Source organism: Aethina tumida, chromosome 3 (assembly GCF_024364675.1).
Source record: "Aethina tumida isolate Nest 87 chromosome 3, icAetTumi1.1, whole genome shotgun sequence".
Lineage (NCBI taxonomy): Eukaryota > Metazoa > Arthropoda > Insecta > Coleoptera > Nitidulidae > Aethina > Aethina tumida.
The window spans coordinates 2582345-2605372 of record NC_065437.1 but is presented as its reverse complement, the minus strand read 5'-3'; the positions used below and the strand labels follow the sequence as shown (position 1 = coordinate 2605372).

Below are 23028 nucleotides of genomic sequence, written 5' to 3'. Positions count from 1 at the left end.
ATTTATAACATCTTCCTTAGTCAAAATGAATACTCGGAAGAAGGAAATTAAGCTAATTCAATCTTTTACATCACTTTATTGTTTTTTAATTTTGTCTTCAATACGGTATGGTAATTTTTTCTCAAATTAACATGATATTAATTATATTTTTAATATCTTTTTTAGTCAAAATGAATATTCAGAAGAAGAAACTTAAGTAATTTAGAAATTCTTTTCAATTCTAGAAAACGTATAATCGACAAATTTTAATTTAAATTTTAAAACAACAGAAACGCGACGTATCCCTGATTGAAAAATTAAATTTTATTAAGTCGATAATACGACCGAAACGCGATTATCCGTAATTTATCATGGGAAATTGCAAATTGGTTCGGCGTTACGATGGTATTTCGGATATTGGATATTTCCTTCGTAACCGGAAACATAAAATCCACATACATTTCATTTTAAACCTCAATTATTCAGTACGAATTCATTTACGTTTTATGCCGCAATCAATTACGCATAAATATTTTAAAATAAATTGTACGAATTATAAATCACATCGAATGATTTGTGCACATCTGCAGATATTAATTAATATTAATTAATATTAAAATCATCATTTCATTTTATTTTATGGTGATCAGTACAGTACACTACAGAGTTTCCTAAATTATCCTAATTGGATTGAAGAAAGCTTATTATCCCTTTCAACGGGGGTGACTTTCTGACGTTGTTGTTATCCAAATTTAGAAACAAGTTGAACGCCCCAAAACGACATCTGACAGTGCATGAAATTATGACCATACACCACCCCTCCACCCCCGAAAAACATAAGGGGGGCTGGTTTTACTCTTTTCATTAGTTAATTGAAATTCGGCCCATAAATTTTTAGGATAATCGTCCGGATTTCGGACGACTGAACCATTTTAATGCCTTCGATGATTCTAACTAATTAATCACAGACGCCGTTCCTCCACTTTTCACCGAGAACTTAATCTTTTTAAGGGGCATCGTTTGTTATAAACATTAAGCCTCGACAAACTATTATAAAAAAAAAAACGGGCCGCAGCAGGATTCGCAATTAACATTCGCGTCAGCGTCGGCTCTTGTGTCATTTGGTGTGCGTGTGCAGCAGGAATCTAAATTCGGCCGGGGCAAAAACTTCGCTCATCAAAAGTCGACACGGGGGCAAGGACCCGGTCCCCATAGGTGGTGTCGCACACGGATCAGACCCTTTGCCCACTGGGCGCGGACTGATTGGCGGAATCTTCGGCGGCGAAATTGATGAGACGAATATTTTATGCCGGATTAAGATGGATAAGAGTGTTTTATTTGGTTGTTACGGAATGATATCACAATTGGTGGTAAAAGAATACTAAAAAAATAATGTAAGAAGAAAAAAAGGAAAAAATTTTTTTTAAAATTTAGAAATAAAAGTAAAAAATATTTTAAATATGAAAAATACAAAAATATAGGACTACTGAAAATTTAAAGAAATTAATTATTTTAAAAAATATTAAATTTGTGTGTTATTTTATTAAAAATTAATAAAATTTTATAACTTAAATAATTTAAAAAAAAAAAAATAATAATGTAAGAAAAAAAAGGAAAAAAAATATTCTTAAAATTTAGAATAAAAATGTATTTTATATATACAAAAAAATAAAAAGATTGAGGATTACTGAAAATTTATAGAAAATAATTATTTTAAAAAATATTAAAAGTGTTAATAAAATTTTATAACTTAATTAACCAAAAAAAATAACGTAATAATAAAAAAGAAAAAAAAGAAAATTACTTAAATAAATTTAAAAAAGTATTTTAAATATAAAAAGAAAAGATTGAGGATTATTAGAATTATAAACAAAAATGATGTAAGAAAAAAAATTATTTAATTTATTTAATTAAAAATCTCCCTCTATTCTACATTATTTTTTAAGTTTAGTTTTTAAATTTTATAAATTTAATATATATTTTTTATTTAAATATTTGTTTTGATTTTTTTATTAATATTTTTAAAATACATAAATGTAAATTGCTAATATTAATTTTTTTACATTTAATTTATAATTCAAATTTTTTAGCTTTATTTTTTACATTTACAGAATAATAATATAAAAATTAATTATTTAAAATCTTAATACATCATAATAATAATTGGAAATTATTGGAAATATTATATAATAATTCAAATTATTTTATAATCAAATTCGATTAAATTTTAATATAGGAAAAAATAAATTGATTGAGGATTACTGAAAAATTATATATTAAAATTATTTTATAAAATATTAAAAATGATTAAAAATAATTAAATATTTAGAAATATTCAAATTAAAAATTAATAAAAATGTATAACTTAATTAATTAATATTATTAGAATTTTATAATAAAAATTAAGGATTATACATTTAAAATAAAATAAGTAAAAAAAAATTAATTATAATTGTAAAAAAAAAAAATATTTAATATCAAATTATTTAATAATTTAAATTATATATTAATGTCTTAAAATTTATAATTAAAAAAAATTAAAATTAATAAAAAAAAAGAATTATTAAAAATGTAATACTTGTAATAATTAAATTAAAAATTTAAAGAAATAAATAATAAAAAAACATAATTATAATTGAAAAATATTATATAATAACCCAAATTATTTATAATCAAATTAGGTTAAGTTTTATTAATTTGTTAAAACTTAGAATTAAAATTAAAAAATATTTTAAATATAAAAAATAAAAAGATTATTACTGAACATTTATAGATTATAATTATTTAAAAAAATATTAAGAGTTTTGTACTGAAAAATTAATAAAATTCTATAACTTAATTAACTAATATTATTAAAATTGTAAAATAAAAATTAAGTATTTTAAATTTAGCACAATTAAAGATAAATAAAAGACATAAAAAATTATAATTATAATAGTAAAAAAATATTTAATACGAAATTATTTCATAATTTAAGTTTAAAAAGTAATAATTATTAAAAATTTAATAGTTTGAAAATATTACTATTAAAAACTTTATATAATTTGAATAAAAAAACATTGTATTTATAAAAAATAAACAAGATTATTGAACATTTATTATACAAAATATTAAGTGTTATTTTTGTTTAAAATTAATTTAATTTAATATCGAATTATTTATATAATTTAAATTATATATTATAAAATTTGAAATTACAATTAAAAATATTTAAAAAATAAATAAGATTAAGGATTATTGATAATTTATAGAACAAAATTTAATTTAAACAATATTAAATTTAAAATAATTAAAATCATAAAATATAATAAATCAATTTAGAATTATATATTATTTTTTTAAAATTTAGAATTACAATTAAAAATATTTAAAAGTAAATAAGAATAAGGATTATTGATAATTTATGGATTTTAATTATTTTAAAAAGTACTAAAAATGTTTTTTAATTAATAAAAATTATTATAAAAAGAATATTAAATCAAAAAGTATTATTCAAATTAAGAGAATTAAGAGAATTACTGAAAAATTATAAAATATAATAAATCATATTAGATATTACTTAAAACTTAGAACTACAGTACAAAAAAATATTGAATAAATAAGAGTTATTTAACATGTTTTATGTTATATTTTATTAAAAATTCATAAGGATTAATATAAATTACTAAATATTTAAAAAATTCGTATAATTTTAGCCAAATTGATCAAGAATTATTAAATGTTTTGAATTAATTAATTAAAAATTATATTTAATTTAATTTTAAAATTTTATTGTAATTTTAAATTAAGTAATACCTAATTTAATGTATAAAATAATTAAAATTACATCATAATTTAGTTTAATTTTAATTTTTTATTAATTAATTCAACATTTAATTATTGAAAATAACTAAAAATTATTAGAAATTATTGTCAAATTGAAATTAAAATTTTAAAATTAAATTAAATATTATTAAAATGGTATCAGAATTACTAATTATTAATACTAAAACTTAAAAGTTAAGTGTTCTAAATAATTATTATAAAAATTTTGAGAATTAATAAAAATTGAAGCTTAATTAATATATTACACAATTTTATTGAAAGTAAAATTTGTACAAATGATAATACAAATATATTAATACTTTTTTCTTTAAATCCACTTTTAACTTTATTCTTGAAGCTAATGGAATGTATACCCTATACTATATATATGTTCAGTTGAGGCCATAAATAGTTCCTGATCAATTTGTCGATTTGGTTACCGGTTGTTGTCAGATACAGATATGAGCAGACACGTCGTTCAATTTAATTAAAGCTAACATGTTGCATTTACAGATTAATCAATGGCTTACATATTCAGGAGGTGCATTCATCGAATAAGGTTGCTAATTAGAAACCAATTGTTCACAAATTACACTCCCTGGATGAAACGACAAATTAATTGTTTTCACTAAGTGGTGGATACATTAATTTATATTTTATTTAGTCGACTAATAACTAACCATCAGTCGTTTGTGGAATCATTAATTAAAATAGTCATCATCATCAACATCATCGATTTTTGAACTACTTTGATAGTCAAAAACCTTCTTTACACAGCCACAAAAGCCAAAAATGTTCCATCAATCGCAGGAAATTTCGTTAAGTCAACGCAATTAAATAAATGTGGCGTAAAACGGTTCATAACAATAAACAACGATTGAAGGGGGCCGAAATCACACAATTATATGTTCCATTTCCCTCAACTCTCAATCGCCAACTCCGCCACGAAATTTTTACGACGACGTCGGCACATTTCCATCAAGATAGCTGAAGCTAATTCTTGGGCGCGGCGATTATAAGTTTAATAACCGTCGCAGCCGAAGTAGAATTTCTCATTTCGGGAGTTTCGGCTGCGGTGTGTGCCCAGTTGCCTCCCCTCCGGGACGCAATGGTGCGGAGGGTTATTACATGCTCGAGATGCGTTGCGGGGATGAGCACGACTGTCCGAGTTGATGTTGGGGGCGTTGAATCTTCGCCTTTATGTTTTATGGGGGTCTTGATAACTTTGATTAATTTGTTTGCTCTGGAAGTTTTAAATAAATCCTCGACAAGACAATATTCCGAAGAGTTAAACTCCTGACGTGCCTTGCAGGACCTTAAGCATATTCAGCAGGAAATGGGGCGGCTTCCAGCAGCAGGACGGGGCCGTAAATAGTCGGTAATCCGTACTGTGTCATTAGTGAAGTAACTGCTTTGCATGCTGCCCAAGTGCCGGATGAATGTAGGTTAAAATTAACTGGGAGCACCACAGCAGGACATACATCTTCGCTTCGTCGTTCCGGATCTTGGAAAAACCTTCCTAATGGATTTATTAACTCACCCATCAGCAGGAATTTAATGACTAAACTAAAAACTAACAATCCACTTAATTATTGTCGGTTAATACAACAAAAACTTAAGACTTAAGACGATTATAAATAAAAAAAGAGTTACACAATGCTCCGTAATCAACGGACGACGTTTTCATGTATGCAAATGGGAGTTTTTAAGACCATACATGGTAATGAACTGGACTGAAGTCTGCGTACATTGCATAACTTGACCCTAATTAAATATGCATAACCCAAATTGCGGATTTAAGCGGACAATAAAAAGCAATTTATTTACAAGGATGATCTTGTTTATTACTTAGTAAATCACAATTTATATTATTAATGTGTATCAGTGAGTAAATTTATGCGAAACAGATGTTCAGTTTTGTAATATTTGACTAATTCAAACTATCAGTTTGAATCATTTGACATTTGCAAAGGTAAAGTAGGTATCTAATTTACTGTGTCACTTGTTTAATATTTTTAACTGTAGGCCTTTCAAAATGGAAAGCAATGTATGTATATTCCGTAACAAATTTGGAAAAACAGGTTTTACCACGAGAATTATTATAATAGTTTTCCTTATATTTATTGAAATTATATAACATTAGAATTGACAGATAATTTAAAAAGCCATGAAATTAAAAAAAGTGCTCTTGTTTTGGAAAAAAACAGAATCTACTTTAGTAAGTTACTTGTTCAATGTTTTTGGCTTTTATTATTTAAGTTATTCGGATAATCAATTTTATTGAAGATATGAAGTTATTAAAATAATTGAAATTATTGAAAATTTTATTCAAATTATGGAAATTAATAAATTTGTTGAAGTTATTGAAAATAATAAATTTATTAAAATCAATAAATTTATTGAAATTACTGAAGCTATTGTAGTTATTGAAATTATTTGGATTATTAATTTTATTGAAGATATGAAATTATTGAAAATTTTATTGAAATTAATAAATTTAATGAGTTTATTGAAATTATCGAAATAAAGTATTGAAATTAATTATTGATATTATTGAAATTAATGAAATTATTAAAATTATTGAAATTATTGAAATTATTGAAATTATTGAAATTATTGAAATTATTGAAATTATTGAAATTATTGAAATTATTGAAATTATTGAAATTATTGAAATTATTGAAATTATTGAAATTATTAAAAATTTTATTCAAATTATGGAAATTAATAAATTTATTGAAATTTTATTGAAGTTATTGAAAATAATAAATTTATTGAAATCAATAAATTTATTGAAATTACTGAAGCTATTGTAGTTATTGAAGTTAGAGTTATTAAAATTATTTGGATTATTAATTTTATTGAAGATGAAATTATTGAAATAAATGAAATTATTGAAAATTTTATAGAAATTAATAAATTTAATGAGTTTATTGAAATTATCGAAATAAAGTATTGAAATTAATTATTGATATTATTGAAATTAATGAAATTAATTAAAATTATTGAAATTAATGAAATTAATTAAAATTATTGAAATTATTGAAATTACTGAAATTATTAAAATTATTGAAATTATTTGGATTATTAATTTCACTGAAGTTGTAAAATTATTGGAATAATTGAAATTATTGAAAATTTAATTAAAATTAATCAACTTAATAAATTACTTAAAATTATTGAACTTTGAAGATATTGATGTTATTGACATTATTGAATTTATTGAAGTTATTAGAGTTATTGAAGTTATTTGAGTTATTGAAGTTAGTCATTGTAGTTAATTGCTGAAATTATTGGAATTAATAAAATTATTGAACTTATTTTTGAAGTTATTGTTGTTTTTGAAATTTTTGAAGTTACTTGAATTATTAATTTTACTGAATTTAAAATTAAAAATAATTAATTAATATTTTTGAAATTATTGAATTAAATATCAATTTATATTTATAAGAAATTAATAATAACTAGATAGATTTTATTTAAAATTTTAAACAATTATATGATAAATAAGATTAACAATTTTTTATAATTGTCAAATTAAAAAATTGAGATTATTGAAATTATTGAAATTTTTGAAAGTATTGAAATTATTGAAATTAATGAAATTATTGAAATTATTGAAATTATTGAAATTATTGAAATTATTGAAGTTATTGAAATTATTGAAGTTATTGAAATTATTGAAATTATTGAAATTATTGAAATTATTAAAATTATTGAAATTATTGAAATTATTGAAATTATTGAAATTATTGAAATTATTGAAATTATTGAAATTATTGAAATTATTGAAAATTTTATTGAAGTTATAGAAATACATAAATTTATTAAAATCAATAAATTTATTCTAATTAATAAATCATTGAAATTAATGAAATTATTGAAGTTATTTGAATTATTAATTTTATTGTAGATATGAAATTATTGAAACAAATGAAATGATTGGAAATTCTTATGAAATTAATAAATTTATTGAAATTATCGAAATTATCGAAACTATTGAAATTATTGATGTTACTGAAGTTACTGAAATTATTGAGATTATTGAAAATATTGTAATTATTGATATTATTGAATTTGTTGACTTTGAAATTACTGAAATTACTGAAATTATTCGAATTATTGTAATTAATTTTTGAAAATTTTTTCAAAGTCAATTTAATTAATAAATATATTTAAATTAACAAATTTAATGTAATTATTGATTTTGTAAAAATTAATAGTTATTGAAATTAATAAATTCATTGAAGTCAATGAATTTATAGAAATTAATAAATTTACTGAAATTATTGAAGTTATTTGAATTATTAATTTTATTGAAATTATTGTAATTAATTAATTGAAGATATTGAAATTAATAAATTTATTGAAATTAATGGAATAACATCACTATTATTGAAGTTGTTATTGCTGTTATTGATGTTACTGAAGTTATTGCAGTTATTGAAGTTGATGAAGTTATTGAAATTATTGAAGTTATTTGAAGTATTAATTTTATTGAAATTATTGAAATTAATGAATTTATTAATATTATTGGAATTATTGAAATTGTTGAAAATATCGAAAATTTTATTGAAGCTATTAGAACTAATAAATATATTGAAGTTAATATAGTTATTGAAGTTTTATTTATTTACTAAAATTACTCGAACGTTGTATCAACGTGATTAAAACCGAAACCGCCACGTCTGTAAATAAAATTGTTGGTCTTGTTCCCTTCCAGATCTACACGGACTGGGCGAATCACTACTTGGAGAAGGCCCGGAGCAAAAAGCGCGTCAATTCCCTGGCGACAGACTGCAGCGACGGAGTCCTGCTGGCCGAAGTCATCGAGTCCGCCAGTGAGTATTTAAAATCGTCATAAATCGTTCGGCGTTTGGCCGCAGATGGTGCCGTCCACCCCCGCCCCGTGGAATGTTGGAAACAAACCGCGGACGGTGTGTCGCGGCCGCCGAAAAAACGTGCATTAACCGGGGGTAGGTCCGGGGGTGGGTTATGTAAACGGACGTACCCGGTGATTGTCAAATTTAAATGCATAAATAAAAATTGAAATATAAAATTGATGGCCTGGAGCTTTTGCAACAACAAAAAAATAATATATATATGTGTATATATTTTGTGTGTGGGTGTAAATTGCATATTTTCACGGGAAAATGGTGAATCGAAAATGCCTGACTGTGGGGCTTTACTGCGGAGCGAATTAAGTGTGATTTATATTATTTATGTGACACATTTTATTAACTGGCTAGTTTAATGTGCGATGAAAAAATTACATTAACAACGTGTTTTAATTTGACGATAAGCTTTTTAATGTAAACGTATGCAACACGCACTAAAGAGTGATAAATGTGATTATATGTTACGGAATTGAGTATTATTAATCATTAAGTTTATTATGCTTTCACTTAAACTTTAGCTGTGTAAAAATTATAATTACATATTAAAAATTTCAATTATATTTGGACAATTATATTTGGACAACTATTAAAAAATAAGATAATTATTAAAAATGATTAATAATTTATACTTGGAAAACAATAAATAATATGGCAAATAGTCAAGTGTAGTTAAAAATATTACAAATACTCAAGATAATTATTCAAAATTTGTAAAATTATGAAAAATTATTAAAACTAAGGCAATTATTAAAAATGTGTATCTAAAATTATTAACCAATATTAATAATTTGCAGTTGATAATTATTAAAAATTACGGCAATTCATTAAAAAATAATAAAAATATGAATAAAAATTAAAATTTATTATAATAAAAAATACACTAAAAATATTAATTATTTAAAAAAGAATTATTAAAAATATATATTATAGAGTTATTATGATGAATTATGATTAATAATTTATAATTGATGATTATTAAAAAATAATAAGAAATTCAATGTGTATGTGTATGGTAATTAGATATGATGGATTTCGAAGAAAAAAGAATTATTTATTAAAAATTATTAAATATATAGATTTATAATTAATAACAGTTGATGGTTAATAATTAATAATAGAAAAATATAAAGTAAATAATCAATATTATTAACAATATAATTAAACTGGTTATTAAGTTATTAATAAAAATTAAAATTTATTGAAAAGTATAATTATTAGAAATGATTAGTAATTTATAATTAATTAATAAAAAAAATTAAAAAAATATTAAAGTTACTCAAAATTATAAGAATTTATTACAATAAGCTTAAATATTGAACATTATGTACTGAAAATATAGTAATATTAATTAAAATATTTAAAAAGATTTTGGGTTATTAAAGAGTAAAATTATTAAAAATTATTGAAAATTTGTAATTTGTAAAAATTAGAAATGAATAATAATTTACAGCTAATTAAAACAATAATTAAACATTAAATGAATTAGTTAATTAATAAAATTACGAAATTTATTAAGATTTTAAAATTAATAAAATCATTAAAATTATTAAAATTATTAAAATTATTAAAATTATTAAAATTATTAAAATTATTAAAATTATTAAAATTATTAAAATTATTAAAATTATTAAAATTATTAAAATTATTAAAATTATTAAAATTATTAAAATTATTAAAATTATTAAAATTATTAAAATTATTAAAATTATTAAAATTATTAATATTATCAACATTATTAAAATTAATAAAATTATTGATGTTATGAGATATTTGAATTACAAATTTTATTTAAGACATGAAATTATTAAAGTTATTTGAATTATTAATTTTATAGAAGATGTCAAATTATTGAAATTTTTATTGAAATTAATGAAGTTATTGAAGTTGTTAGAATTATTAATTAATTTTATTAAAATTATTGAAAATTTTATTGATATTAATAAATTTTTTGAAATTAATGAAATTATTGAAGTTATTTTAAATAGTAATTTTATTAAAGATATGAAATTATTAAAATATTTGAAATTATTGAAAATTTTATTGAAATTGTACTAATTAATTATTTTTTGAATTTAATGAAATTAATGGAATTATTAAAAAATTATTGAAATTATTTATATTATTGAAATTGTTGAAATTACTGAAATTACTGAAATTACTGAAATTACTGGATTTATTGAAATTGTTGAAATTATTGAAATTATCTTAATTAAAGAAATTATTGAAGCAATTGAAATTATTGAAATTTTTAAAATTGTTGCACTTCTTGTAATAATTAAGGTTATTGATGTTTTTGAAATATTTTAAACTTCACTGAAATTATGAAATTATTGGAATAATTGAAATTATCTTAATTAATGAAATTACAGAAACAATTGAAATTATTGAAGTTTTCATAATTATTGAACTTCGTGAAATAATTAAGGTTACTGAAGTTTTTCAAATATTTTAAATTTCACTGAAGTTATGAAATTATTGAAAATTTAATTGAAAATAATTTATTTGAAATTATTAAACTTTGAAATTGTTGAAGTTACTGAAGTTATTAGTGTTATTGAAGTTATTGAATTATTGAAGTAATTTGAGTTATTGAAGTTGTTATAATTTTTGAATATATAGAAATTATTAAAATTATTGAAATTATCTAAACCATTAAAATTATTAAACTTATTATTGAAGTTACTGGTGTTTTTGAAATTTTTGAAGTTATTTGAATTATTATTTGAAGTTATGAAATTATCGAATATTTTATTGAAGTTATTCAAATTAATAAATTTTTTGAAATTATTGAAAATTATTAGAGTTATTGAAGTAATTGAGGTTAATCACGTTAGTGAAGTTATTGAAGTTATTGAAATTATTAAAATTATTAAAAGCATTAAAATTAAATATAGACTATTTAAAATTTAGAATTTAAAACAATTATATCTTAAATAAAATTAACAATTATTTATAATTGTCAACTTAAAATCATTTAACATAAAAAATAATTAAATATTAAAATAAATAAATAAATTGCTAGATATTATTATTTAAAACAATTATTTATTAAATAAGATTAAAAATTATTTATAATTGATAACTATTTAATATAAAAAATAATTAAATATTAAAATAAATAAATAAATTACTGAAGACTGCGTCAAAATTATTAAAAACATTAAAGTTAAATAATAATTAGTAATTTATATTTAAAGAGTTTATTAATAGCTAAATATTATTTAAAATTTAGAATTTAAAAAAATTATTTGTTAAATAAATTAAAAATTATTTTTAATTGAAGTAATTAAATATTAAAAAAAAAATAAGTACAAATTTATTTACTTTTAACAAAGATTATCACACCAAATTCAACCGAGTGATAAATGAACTAATTAAAAATAAATTAATGTCTCCAGATTATTATACAGATCAATATTCATCCCACATAAAAAATACAAATAAAAAAAGCCATTTACTAAATTGTATTATCCCCTGTTGAGGTGTTTTTTTTATCTCCTCCCAATATAAACGAGTGGGCATTAGAGTTCTTTGTGCGACACTAATTTAAATAGAATTAAACGTCCGACTGGGTGGCGTTAGGCGACGTGCATTAGACGCAACCAACCCCGCCCGATGAATATACATGCCCGTTCCGTGGGCCTTCTTCCGTCCACACAAAAAACGAATTCGATGCCCCGATACACTCCACACATACACAAACTATGGAACTGTTGAACGTCATTGTGATGCAAATTGTAATGTTGTGTTGTAACATTGAAATTGATCATTCGTAAAAATGAACGCGACTTAGGCCGTGGTGCCACGCAAAACGGCGGACGCCGTTTCGTAACGTGGAATTAACATAATGTTCATAAATATGGAAAAAATTGTAACTATTTTGTTCAACATTGCGGCGCCAGTCGGGCGGTTTAGATTCGAGATTGGTGCGATGGCGCAGCTAATAAAGTGGCGAAATTGTTAAGGGGGCTAATCTCCGAAATAAGATTGCGGACGGGAATGCCGAATGTACGGCACGTGTTTATATAAATTTATGCTGAAATTGCTGTTAATGTTTGTGATTTGAATTTGCAGCTTGCCAGAAAATTCCGGACATCAATAGGAAGCCCAAAACGCCTTCTCAAATGGTAAGTCGACTTTTATACACTGTAATTATTTCTTAAATTGATAACTTAATTAATTTATAACATTTTTATTATTAAAGTATTATGAGATTAACGAATAAGTTTTTTTCGCATTTTTATACACATTTATACAATGAATATTTTTGGAACACTTTTACTATATTAACAAATTTAAATTGGAGTTAATGAAATTACTGAAATTACTGAATTTACTGAAATTATTGAAATTATTGAAATTACTGAAATTACTGAAATTACTGAAATTATTGAAATTATTGGAATTAGTGAAATTTTTGAAATTACTGAAATTACTGAAATTATTGTAATTAATTATTGAAATTATTGAAATTATTGAATTTATTGAAATTATTGAAATTAATGAAATTATTAAAATTATTGAAATTATTGAAATTATTGAAATTATTAAAATTATTGAATTTATTGAAACTATTGAAATTATTAAAATTATTGAAATTATTGAAATTATTGAAATTATTGAAATTATTGAAATTATTGAAATTATTGAAATTATTGAAATTATTGAAATTATTGAAATTATTGAAATTATTGGAATCATTGGAATTATTGAAAATATTGAAATTACTGAAATTACTGACTTATTAAAGTTATTGAAGTTATTGACGTTATTGAGTTATTGAAGTTATTGAAATTACTGAAATTAATGAAATTAATGAAATTATTAAAATTATTAAAATTATTGAAATTATTGAAACCATTGAAATTATTGAAATTACTGAAATTATTGAAATTACTGAAATTATTGAATTTATTGAAACTATTGAAATTATTGAAATTATTAAAATTATTGAAATTATTGAAATTATTGAAATTATTGAAATTATTGAAATTATTGAAATTATTGAAATTATTGAAATTATTGAAATTATTGAAATTATTGAAATTATTGAAATTATTGAAATTATTGAAATTATTGAAATTATTGAAATTATTGAAATTATTGAAATTATTGGAATCATTGGAATTATTGAAAATATTGAAATTACTGAAATTACTGACTTATTAAAGTTATTGAAGTTATTGACGTTATTGAGTTATTGAAGTTATTGAAATTACTGAAATTAATGAAATTAATGAAATTATTAAAATTATTAAAATTATTGAAATTATTGAAACCATTGAAATTATTGAAATTACTGAAATTATTGAAATTACTGAAATTATTGAAATTATTGAAATTATTGAAATTATTGAAATTATAGAAATTATTGAAATTACTGAAATTACTGAAATTACTGAAATTATTGAAATTACTTAAATTACTGAAATTATTAAAATTATTGAAATTACTGAAATTACTGAAATTATTGAATTTACTGAAATTATTGAAATGATTGAAATTATTGAAATTATTGAAATTATTGAAATTATTGAAATTATTGAAATTATTGAAATTATTGAAATTATTGAAATTATTGAAATTATTGAAATTATTGAAATTATTGGAATTATTGAAAATATTGAAATTACTGAAATAACCGAAATTACTTAAATTACTTAGATTACTGACATTATTGAAATTATTGAAATTACTTAAATTACTTAAATTACTGAAATTATTAAAATTATTGAAATTATTGAAATTAATGAAATTACTGAATTTACTGAAATTATTGAAATGATTGAAATTATTGAAATTATTGAAATTATTAAAATTAATGAAATTAATGAAATTACTGAAATTACTGAAATTAAACAATTGAATGAACTTATTAAAGTTACTGAACTTATTGAAATAATTGAAGCTATTGAAGTTATTGACGTTACTGAGTTATTGAAGTTGTTAAAGTTAGATATTGAAGTTATGGAAGTTATTAAAATTAATGAAATTATTGATTATTGATACTGTTTTACAATTTTATGGTATTCATATTTTAAAATTTAGATTTGAAAATAAAAATATTATAAAATTATTACTGAAATTACTGAAATTATTGAAATTACTGAACTTACTGAAATTATTGAAATTATTGAAATTATTGAAATTACTGAAATTATTGAAATTACTGAAATTATTGAAATTACTGAAATTAAACAATTGAACTTATTAAAGATATTGAACTTATTGAAATAATTGAAGCTGTTGAAGTTATTGACGTTATTAAAGTTATTGAAGTAGTTGAAGTTAGATATTGAAGTTATGCAAGTTATTAAAATTAATGAAATTATTGATTATTGATACAGTTTAACAATTTTATGGTATTCATATTTTAAAATTTAAATTTAAGAATAAAAATATTATAAAATTATTACAAAGAAAATTAAAATTATAGTGAATATAAGTGAATTTTATGTACCATTAAGGAATATATTGAGGAAAATGAAAATATAAAAAATATTGAAATTATTTAACTAAAGTAAAGTATTAAAAGGTTAATAAATAAATTTCTTTTCACATTATTGTGCAAACAATGAAATGTTTAGTTAATAATCATTTAGTGTTTAAATGAATGAATAAGATACAATGATTATAGAAATAATAAGATAATTTGAAGAAGAAATTGTATCTCAATAAATTGCTTTGAATAATCTGATAATTTGTTTTAACTTTTTGGAAAATTTATACTTCTAGACATCAATTCTAGAGTTAATATTAAAGAAAAAGAATTATGCCAAATAACCAACTCAAAGTTACGGATATGCTTTTCAATTACTTACTTACTTAAGTCAAATTTAAAGTATACTTAAGAATGAATTTAAACTGCCTTTAAAGAGTCAATGATGATGAATTTATATCACTGTTAAGTCTCAAGAAAATTAATAAATTTATTTGAAGAGACTGATAATTTCTAATTGATTTTTGGAAGATTTAAATATAAAAGATGTCAATTCTAGAGTTAATACAAGAAACTGAGATAATACCAAATTATCAACTCAATGTTAAGGATATACATTCCAATAACTTACTTACACATTTAAGGACTCCTTTTAAATTAAATTTACAGGATGTACAGAACTATAGTACCCTGAAAGACATAAGAGTTTGGAGTTGTTTAAAAACCTAAAGACTACTTTAGCTAAAGTTCACTTACCCTGTTCACATATTATTGATATTAGTTCATACCTATTTATATTCATTCATATTAATTTCTTACACAACCAGATAAAAGAAGAGGAATCCATCCAACATTTAATATTGTAATCACGCGTCACGAACAAACAAAAATAATAATAAAATTAAAATGTCACATGCATGAATTGAATAAAAGACGGAGATTCGTTTGACCAGCGTACGATCCGACCATTATAATCGAGATTTTATCTGACGTGTGATATAAAAAAATACGTGGGTGTTCCTCAGGCCGGCAGATTTATGTCCCGTTTATCTCGGCCGGGAATAGGATTACGGCCCAACGAGGATAAATGGTACCTGCAAGGAAAAAAAAAATACATATAAATATGTGTATTTATATCGTCACCAAAAAGCTCATTAAATTTAAGCTAATGATTTATCGTTTGTTGATTTTAAGGACCTTTCCGTGTTTCGGGCTGATTTTAATGTTTCAGGGGGATTAACGTTACCCCCGGGGTTTGTTGTGGCTCTTTAAGTGTCATAATTTAAGGCAAAAAAACCATAACAAAGCTTTGCTCAGTTAACCCGGTGTCTGTGCTTTGAACAATAATGGAGTGAGGCGAAAAATAACGACGGTCCTTTTTAATTGGCTTTAAATGGCAGATCGGAACGAAGATTAAACGTTCTACGTTGGGTACTTACGACGTACACTATCCAAGACGTATTTCGTATTTAACGGTAATTCTATTTGTTGCGATCGCTTTTGTTTGAGAGACGCGGGCCTTTAATTAACTACGAATGTCTTTGTAACGTACAAGAATGCTTAATTATAGAACTGCGATGAGCGAATAGTTACTGTTAACCGTTTCGTGGAGGTGGCATTACGAAATAAGCTCTCTTTCAGGCAATATATTGCCTTTTAATGAAGAGTGAGTAATTGACATAAGCGTCGATAAAGTAGATGTCTAACTTTTAAAGTACACTCCATTATTTAGTATTAAATACTTTTATTATTTGTATTATTATATTTAAAGTAGTTCTTATAGTTTGATTAACTTTTCAAAGATTCAAAAACAAAATTTGAATTTATTTTATATAAAAAGGTTGAAAATTATTTTAAATTAAGGATATGTTGTCCTACTACTTATAAAATAATTTAGTTTATTATTTTTATATTCATATTTCAAGTATGATCACTGAACACATGAAACTAACCTACATAACCTATAACTTCATCAAGGTCATGAACATTTTCAGTACATTTTCAGGGATTTATAGTTCAACATCTAAAATTATAAAATAATTTATTTTAATTACTTATATATTCATATTTAATGTAAACTTTCGAGTTAATTCAAAGTATCTTTAGGAAATACATGATGATTCATATTATATTTGTTAAAAATCAGAAGATTTATTGAAAACCAGTAAATTACTTTGAAAAACATGATAATTAAGAGGACTTTCAAAGATGTACATTTAAAAAGATAAAAATAGTAGAATTATTAAAAATAAGTTGAAAAATATTCTAAATTATCAACTAAGAGTTGAGGTTATGTTTTCTTATTATTAAGCTTATAAAATAATTTAGTTTATTATTTATATATTCATATTTAAAGTGTGATTTATAGTTTGGGTAAAGTAACTTATGTTAACGACCATTTCACTGATCTTAATAAAACTTTAAAACCTACATAACCTATAACTTCATCAAGGTCATGAACATTTTCAGTACATTTTCAGGGATTTATAGTTCCACATCTAAAATTATAAAATAATTTATTTTAATTACTTATATATTCATATTTAATGTAAACTTTCGAGTTAATTCAAAGTATCTTTAGGAAATACATGATGATTCATATTATATTTGTTATAAACCAGAAGATTTATTGAAAACCAGTAAATTACTTTGAAAAACATGATAATTAAGAGGACTTTCAAAGATGTACATTTAAAAAGATAAAAATAGTAGAATTATTAAAAATAAGTTGAAAAATATTCTAAATTATCAACTAAAAGTTGAGGTTATGTTTTCTTATTATTAAGCTTATAAAATAATTTAGTTTATTATTTATATATTCATATTTAAAGTGTGATTTATAGTTTGGGTAAAGTAACTTATGTTAACGACCATTTCACTGATCTTAATAAAACTTTAAAACCTACATAACCTATAACTTCATCAAGGTCATGAACATTTTCAGTACATTTTCAGGGATTTATAGTTCAACATCTAAAATTATAAAATAATTTATTTTAATTACTTATATATTCATATTTAATGTAAACTTTCGAGTTAATTCAAAGTATCTTTAGGAAATACATGATGATTCATATTATATTTGTTAAAAATCAGTAGATTTATTGAAAACCAGTAAATTACTTTGAAAAACATGATAATTAAGAGGACTTTCAAAGATGTACATTTAAAAAGATAAAAATAGTAGAATTATTAAAAATAAGTTGAAAAATATTCTAAATTATCAACTAAGAGTTGAGGTTATGTTTTCTTATTATTAAGCTTATAAAATAATTTAGTTTATTATTTATATATTCATATTTAAAGTGTGATTTATAGTTTGGGTAAAGTAACTTATGTTAACGACCATTTCACTGATCTTAATAAAACTTTAAAACCTACATAACCTATAACTTCATCAAGGTCATGAACATTTTCAGTACATTTTCAGGGATTTATAGTTCAACATCTAAAATTATAAAATAATTTATTTTAATTACTTATATATTCAAATTTAAAGTAAACTGTAGAGTTAATTCAAAGTATCTTTAGGAAATACATGATGATTCATATTATATTTGTTATAAACCAGAAGATTTATTGAAAACCAGTAAATTACTTTGAAAAACATGATAATTAAGAGGACTTTCAAAGATGTACATTTAAAAAGATAAAAATAGTAGAATTATTAAAAATAAGTTGAAAAATATTCTAAATTATCAACTAAGAGTTGAGGTTATGTTTTCTTATTATTAAGCTTATAAAATAATTTAGTTTATTATTTATATATTCATATTTAAAGTGTGATTTATAGTTTGGGTAAAGTAACTTATGTTAACGACCATTTCACTGATCTTAATAAAACTTTAAAACCTACATAACCTATAACTTCATCAAGGTCATGAACATTTTCAGTACATTTTCAGGGATTTATAGTTCAATATCTAAAATTATAAAATAATTTATTTTAATTACTTATATATTCAAATTTAAAGTAAACTTTAGAGTTAATTCAAAGTATCTTTAGGAAATACATGATGATTCATATTATATTTGTTATAAATCAGAAGATTTATTGAAAACCACTAAATTACTTTGAAAAACATGATAATTAAGAGGACTTTCAAAGATATACATTTAAAAAGATAAAAATAGAAAAATTATTAAAAATAAGTTGAAAAATATTCTAAATTATCAACTTAAATTTGAGGATATGTTTTCTTATTATTAAACTTATAAAATAATTTAGTTCATTATTTATATATTCATATTTAAAGTGTCATTTAAAGTTTGGGTAAAGTAACTTATGTTAACGACCATTTCACTGATCTTAATAAAACTTTAAAACCTACATAACCTATAACTTCATCAAGGTCATGAACATTTTCAGTACATTTTCAGGGATTTATAGTTCAACATCTAAAATTATAAAATAATTTATTTTAATTACTTATATATTCATATTTAATGTAAACTTTCGAGTTAATTCAAAGTATCTTTAGGAAATACATGATGATTCATATTATATTTGTTAAAAATCAGAAGATTTATTGAAAACCAGTAAATTACTTTGAAAAACATGATAATTAAGAGGACTTTCAAAGATGTACATTTAAAAAGATAAAAATAGTAGAATTATTAAAAATAAGTTGAAAAATATTCTAAATTATCAACTAAGAGTTGAGGTTATGTTTTCTTATTATTAAGCTTATAAAATAATTTAGTTTATTATTTATATATTCATATTTAAAGTGTGATTTATAGTTTGGGTAAAGTAACTTATGTTAACGACCATTTCACTGATCTTAATAAAACTTTAAAACCTACATAACCTATAACTTCATCAAGGTCATGAACATTTTCAGTACATTTTCAGGGATTTATAGTTCCACATCTAAAATTATAAAATAATTTATTTTAATTACTTATATATTCATATTTAATGTAAACTTTCGAGTTAATTCAAAGTATCTTTAGGAAATACATGATGATTCATATTATATTTGTTATAAACCAGAAGATTTATTGAAAACCAGTAAATTACTTTGAAAAACATGATAATTAAGAGGACTTTCAAAGATATACATTTAAAAAGATAAAAATAGAAAAATTATTAAAAATAAGTTGAAAAATATTCTAAATTATCAACTTAAATTTGAGGATATGTTTTCTTATTATTAAACTTATAAAATAATTTAGTTCATTATTTATATATTCATATTTAAAGTGTCATTTAAAGTTTGGGTAAAGTAACTTATGTTAACGACCATTTCACTGATCTTAATAAAACTTTAAAACCTACATAACCTATAACTTCATCAAGGTCATGAACATTTTCAGTACATTTTCAGGGATTTATAGTTCAACATCTAAAATTATAAAATAATTTATTTTAATTACTTATATATTCAAATTTAAAGTAAACTTTAGAGTTAATTCAAAGTATCTTTAGGAAATACATGATGATTCATATTATATTTGTTATAAATCAGAAGATTTATTGAAAACCACTAAATTACTTTGAAAAACATGATAATTAAGAGAACTTTCAAAGATATACATTTAAAAAGATAAAAATAGAAAAATTATTAAAAATAAGTTGAAAAATATTCTAAATTATCAACTTAAATTTGAGGATATGTTTTCTTATTATTAAACTTATAAAATAATTTAGTTCATTATTTATATATTCATATTTAAAGTGTCATTTAAAGTTTGGGTAAAGTAACTTATGTTAACGACCATTTCACTGATCTTAATAAAACATTAAAACCTACATACCCTATAACTTCATCAAGGTTATGAACATTTTCAGTACATCTTCAGGAATTAATCTTTCAACATCTAATATTATAAAATAATTTATTTTAATTACTACAATTATTACAAAAAAGTTATATAACTATATTATTATTTATATATTCATATTTAAATTATGATTTATAGTTTAGGTAGAGTAAAGCTTTAAAATCTACATAACCTATAACTTTATGAAGGCAATGAACATTTTCAATACAATTTCAGGAATTTATCTTTCAACTTTTAAAATTATAAAAAAATTATTTTAATTAATTATACAATATATTCAAATTTAAAGTACACTTTAGTGTGTAATAAGCAAAATGCTACAAAAACATGATAACAACAGTAAGTTTTCAGAAGATTTTTAACGAAGGCTAATAAATTGACGTAAGAGTCGGTAAAGTAGATATCCAACTTGTCTAACATACTCCACACTTTTGTTCCGGAATTTCAGCACGCTTAGACAATTCCAGTAAACGTGTAATAACGTAAAACAAGGTTAATAAAAGTCAAACGTCAATAAAAACGCAGCGGCAACCCTTTTTCTCTCGTTCAGCCCCCCGGTCCAATATATTCCAGTCAGGCAGTCCGTGTTTACGTTTTCCCAGTTGCTCGCCATAAATTTTATCCCAGTAGGAGGAAAAAAAAATTAACTGAAAATGCCTCACATGTATTGTGCATACAGATTGGCATTATCGTGACGAGAGGGATGCTCTCCAAATAAACCACTGTTTGGTTTGTTAATTCGCTGAAAACGACATTTGCGCCGACATTATTTCAATGTAATTGACCCGCTCGTAATTGTCGGGCCGTTTTTGTTTCGGACGCGAGGGATGCGGGGGTATGTTTGCCTTTGTGTGTCAATAAGATGGGGATGATCGTCGCCGTGTGTTTGTCGAGGGTCAAGCATCTTTTATACATAATATATCCGTTCTGGGTGTGAAAATTTAAAAAAATCTCACATCGACAACTGAGTATGATAGTTTGAAGCTTTTATAAAGGTTGGTTATTGTCCCCTCTGTGATTAATCCTCTGACGTTCCTTTATCGTGATCGTTAAGTTTAAACCATTAATTCAAGGTGTTAATTTGAACGTACCTTGAAATTAATTTAAACCCTTTTAGAGACGCTTTTACCTAATTCACAATCGCCCACTTGTTATAATATGGGCCCAATTTAATTCTCAATGAGTTTAATTAGTTTTTTATTGTAACAGTGAAACAGACAGGGTGTTTTTCGAGTTGATACGATATTTTTAACAGGTGAAGAGTTAATGAACCTAAATTTGTCAGTGAAATTGTATTAAAATTTATATAATTCATTTTATAAAACATAGTATTAATAAATTTAATGATTAAGTTAAGTAGGTCTTTATTACTATTCCACATTTTTCTAAAAAATGTGATGATGACAGTCACAAATGTCTTGATTTACTGTTTTAAGACATTTCAGTGGCAATTAACCCTAATTTAAGGATCAAATAGGAAATATTCTCATCACTTTCAATTAAACAGATACAAATTATAACTATGTAAATGTACTAAATATTGTATACGATTTATTTATAGCACAAAGAGATTTACTGTTCTTGTTAATAGAAATATCAAAACACAAATTTAATTCAATTATGGCAATTATTGTAGGAATAAATTACTTAAATAGTAAAAATCTAAAGGGATCAAAATAAACTAGTTTCTATAAAAATGACAATATTTAAACATTATTATAAAAAATAATTACTTAAATATTTACATAAATAATTTAAAATTATGAGTCAAAGTTTATTTAACCACAAATTAAAGTCTTCAAGTCTTTAAAGAATGAAAGTTAATATACTTATAAATTATTTAAAAATATTATTAGGATTATTAATAGGAAATAATTATAAATATTATTTATCCACAAATTAGACTAAAAATATTTTTTATATTATTTAATATTATTAATAAAAGTAAAAAACTTAAAAAATAATTAAAATAATGAAAATTATTAATTATTAAAAAGAGAAATGTTTTTTATTACCACAAATAATCAAAAATTATTTGACCACAAATTAAAGTCTTTAAAAAAAAAAGAATGAAAATTGATATTTTATACAGTTTATATATTATTTAAAATTATTAATAAC

General features: G+C 21.9%; 1 protein-coding gene across 3 annotated transcripts in view; it reads left to right on the top strand.

Moving 5' to 3' along the window:
- Positions 1–23028, top strand: part of LOC109603017 (protein sickie) — a 211460-nt gene that overhangs the window by 64270 nt on the left and 124162 nt on the right. For all 3 annotated transcript variants that reach the window (XM_049964722.1, XM_049964721.1, XM_049964723.1), the window contains 2 exons: positions 8507–8624; positions 12756–12808. In XM_049964722.1, coding sequence (XP_049820679.1) covers positions 8507–8624; positions 12756–12808 — 171 coding nt within the window. The remainder of the gene's footprint in view (positions 1–8506; positions 8625–12755; positions 12809–23028) is intronic.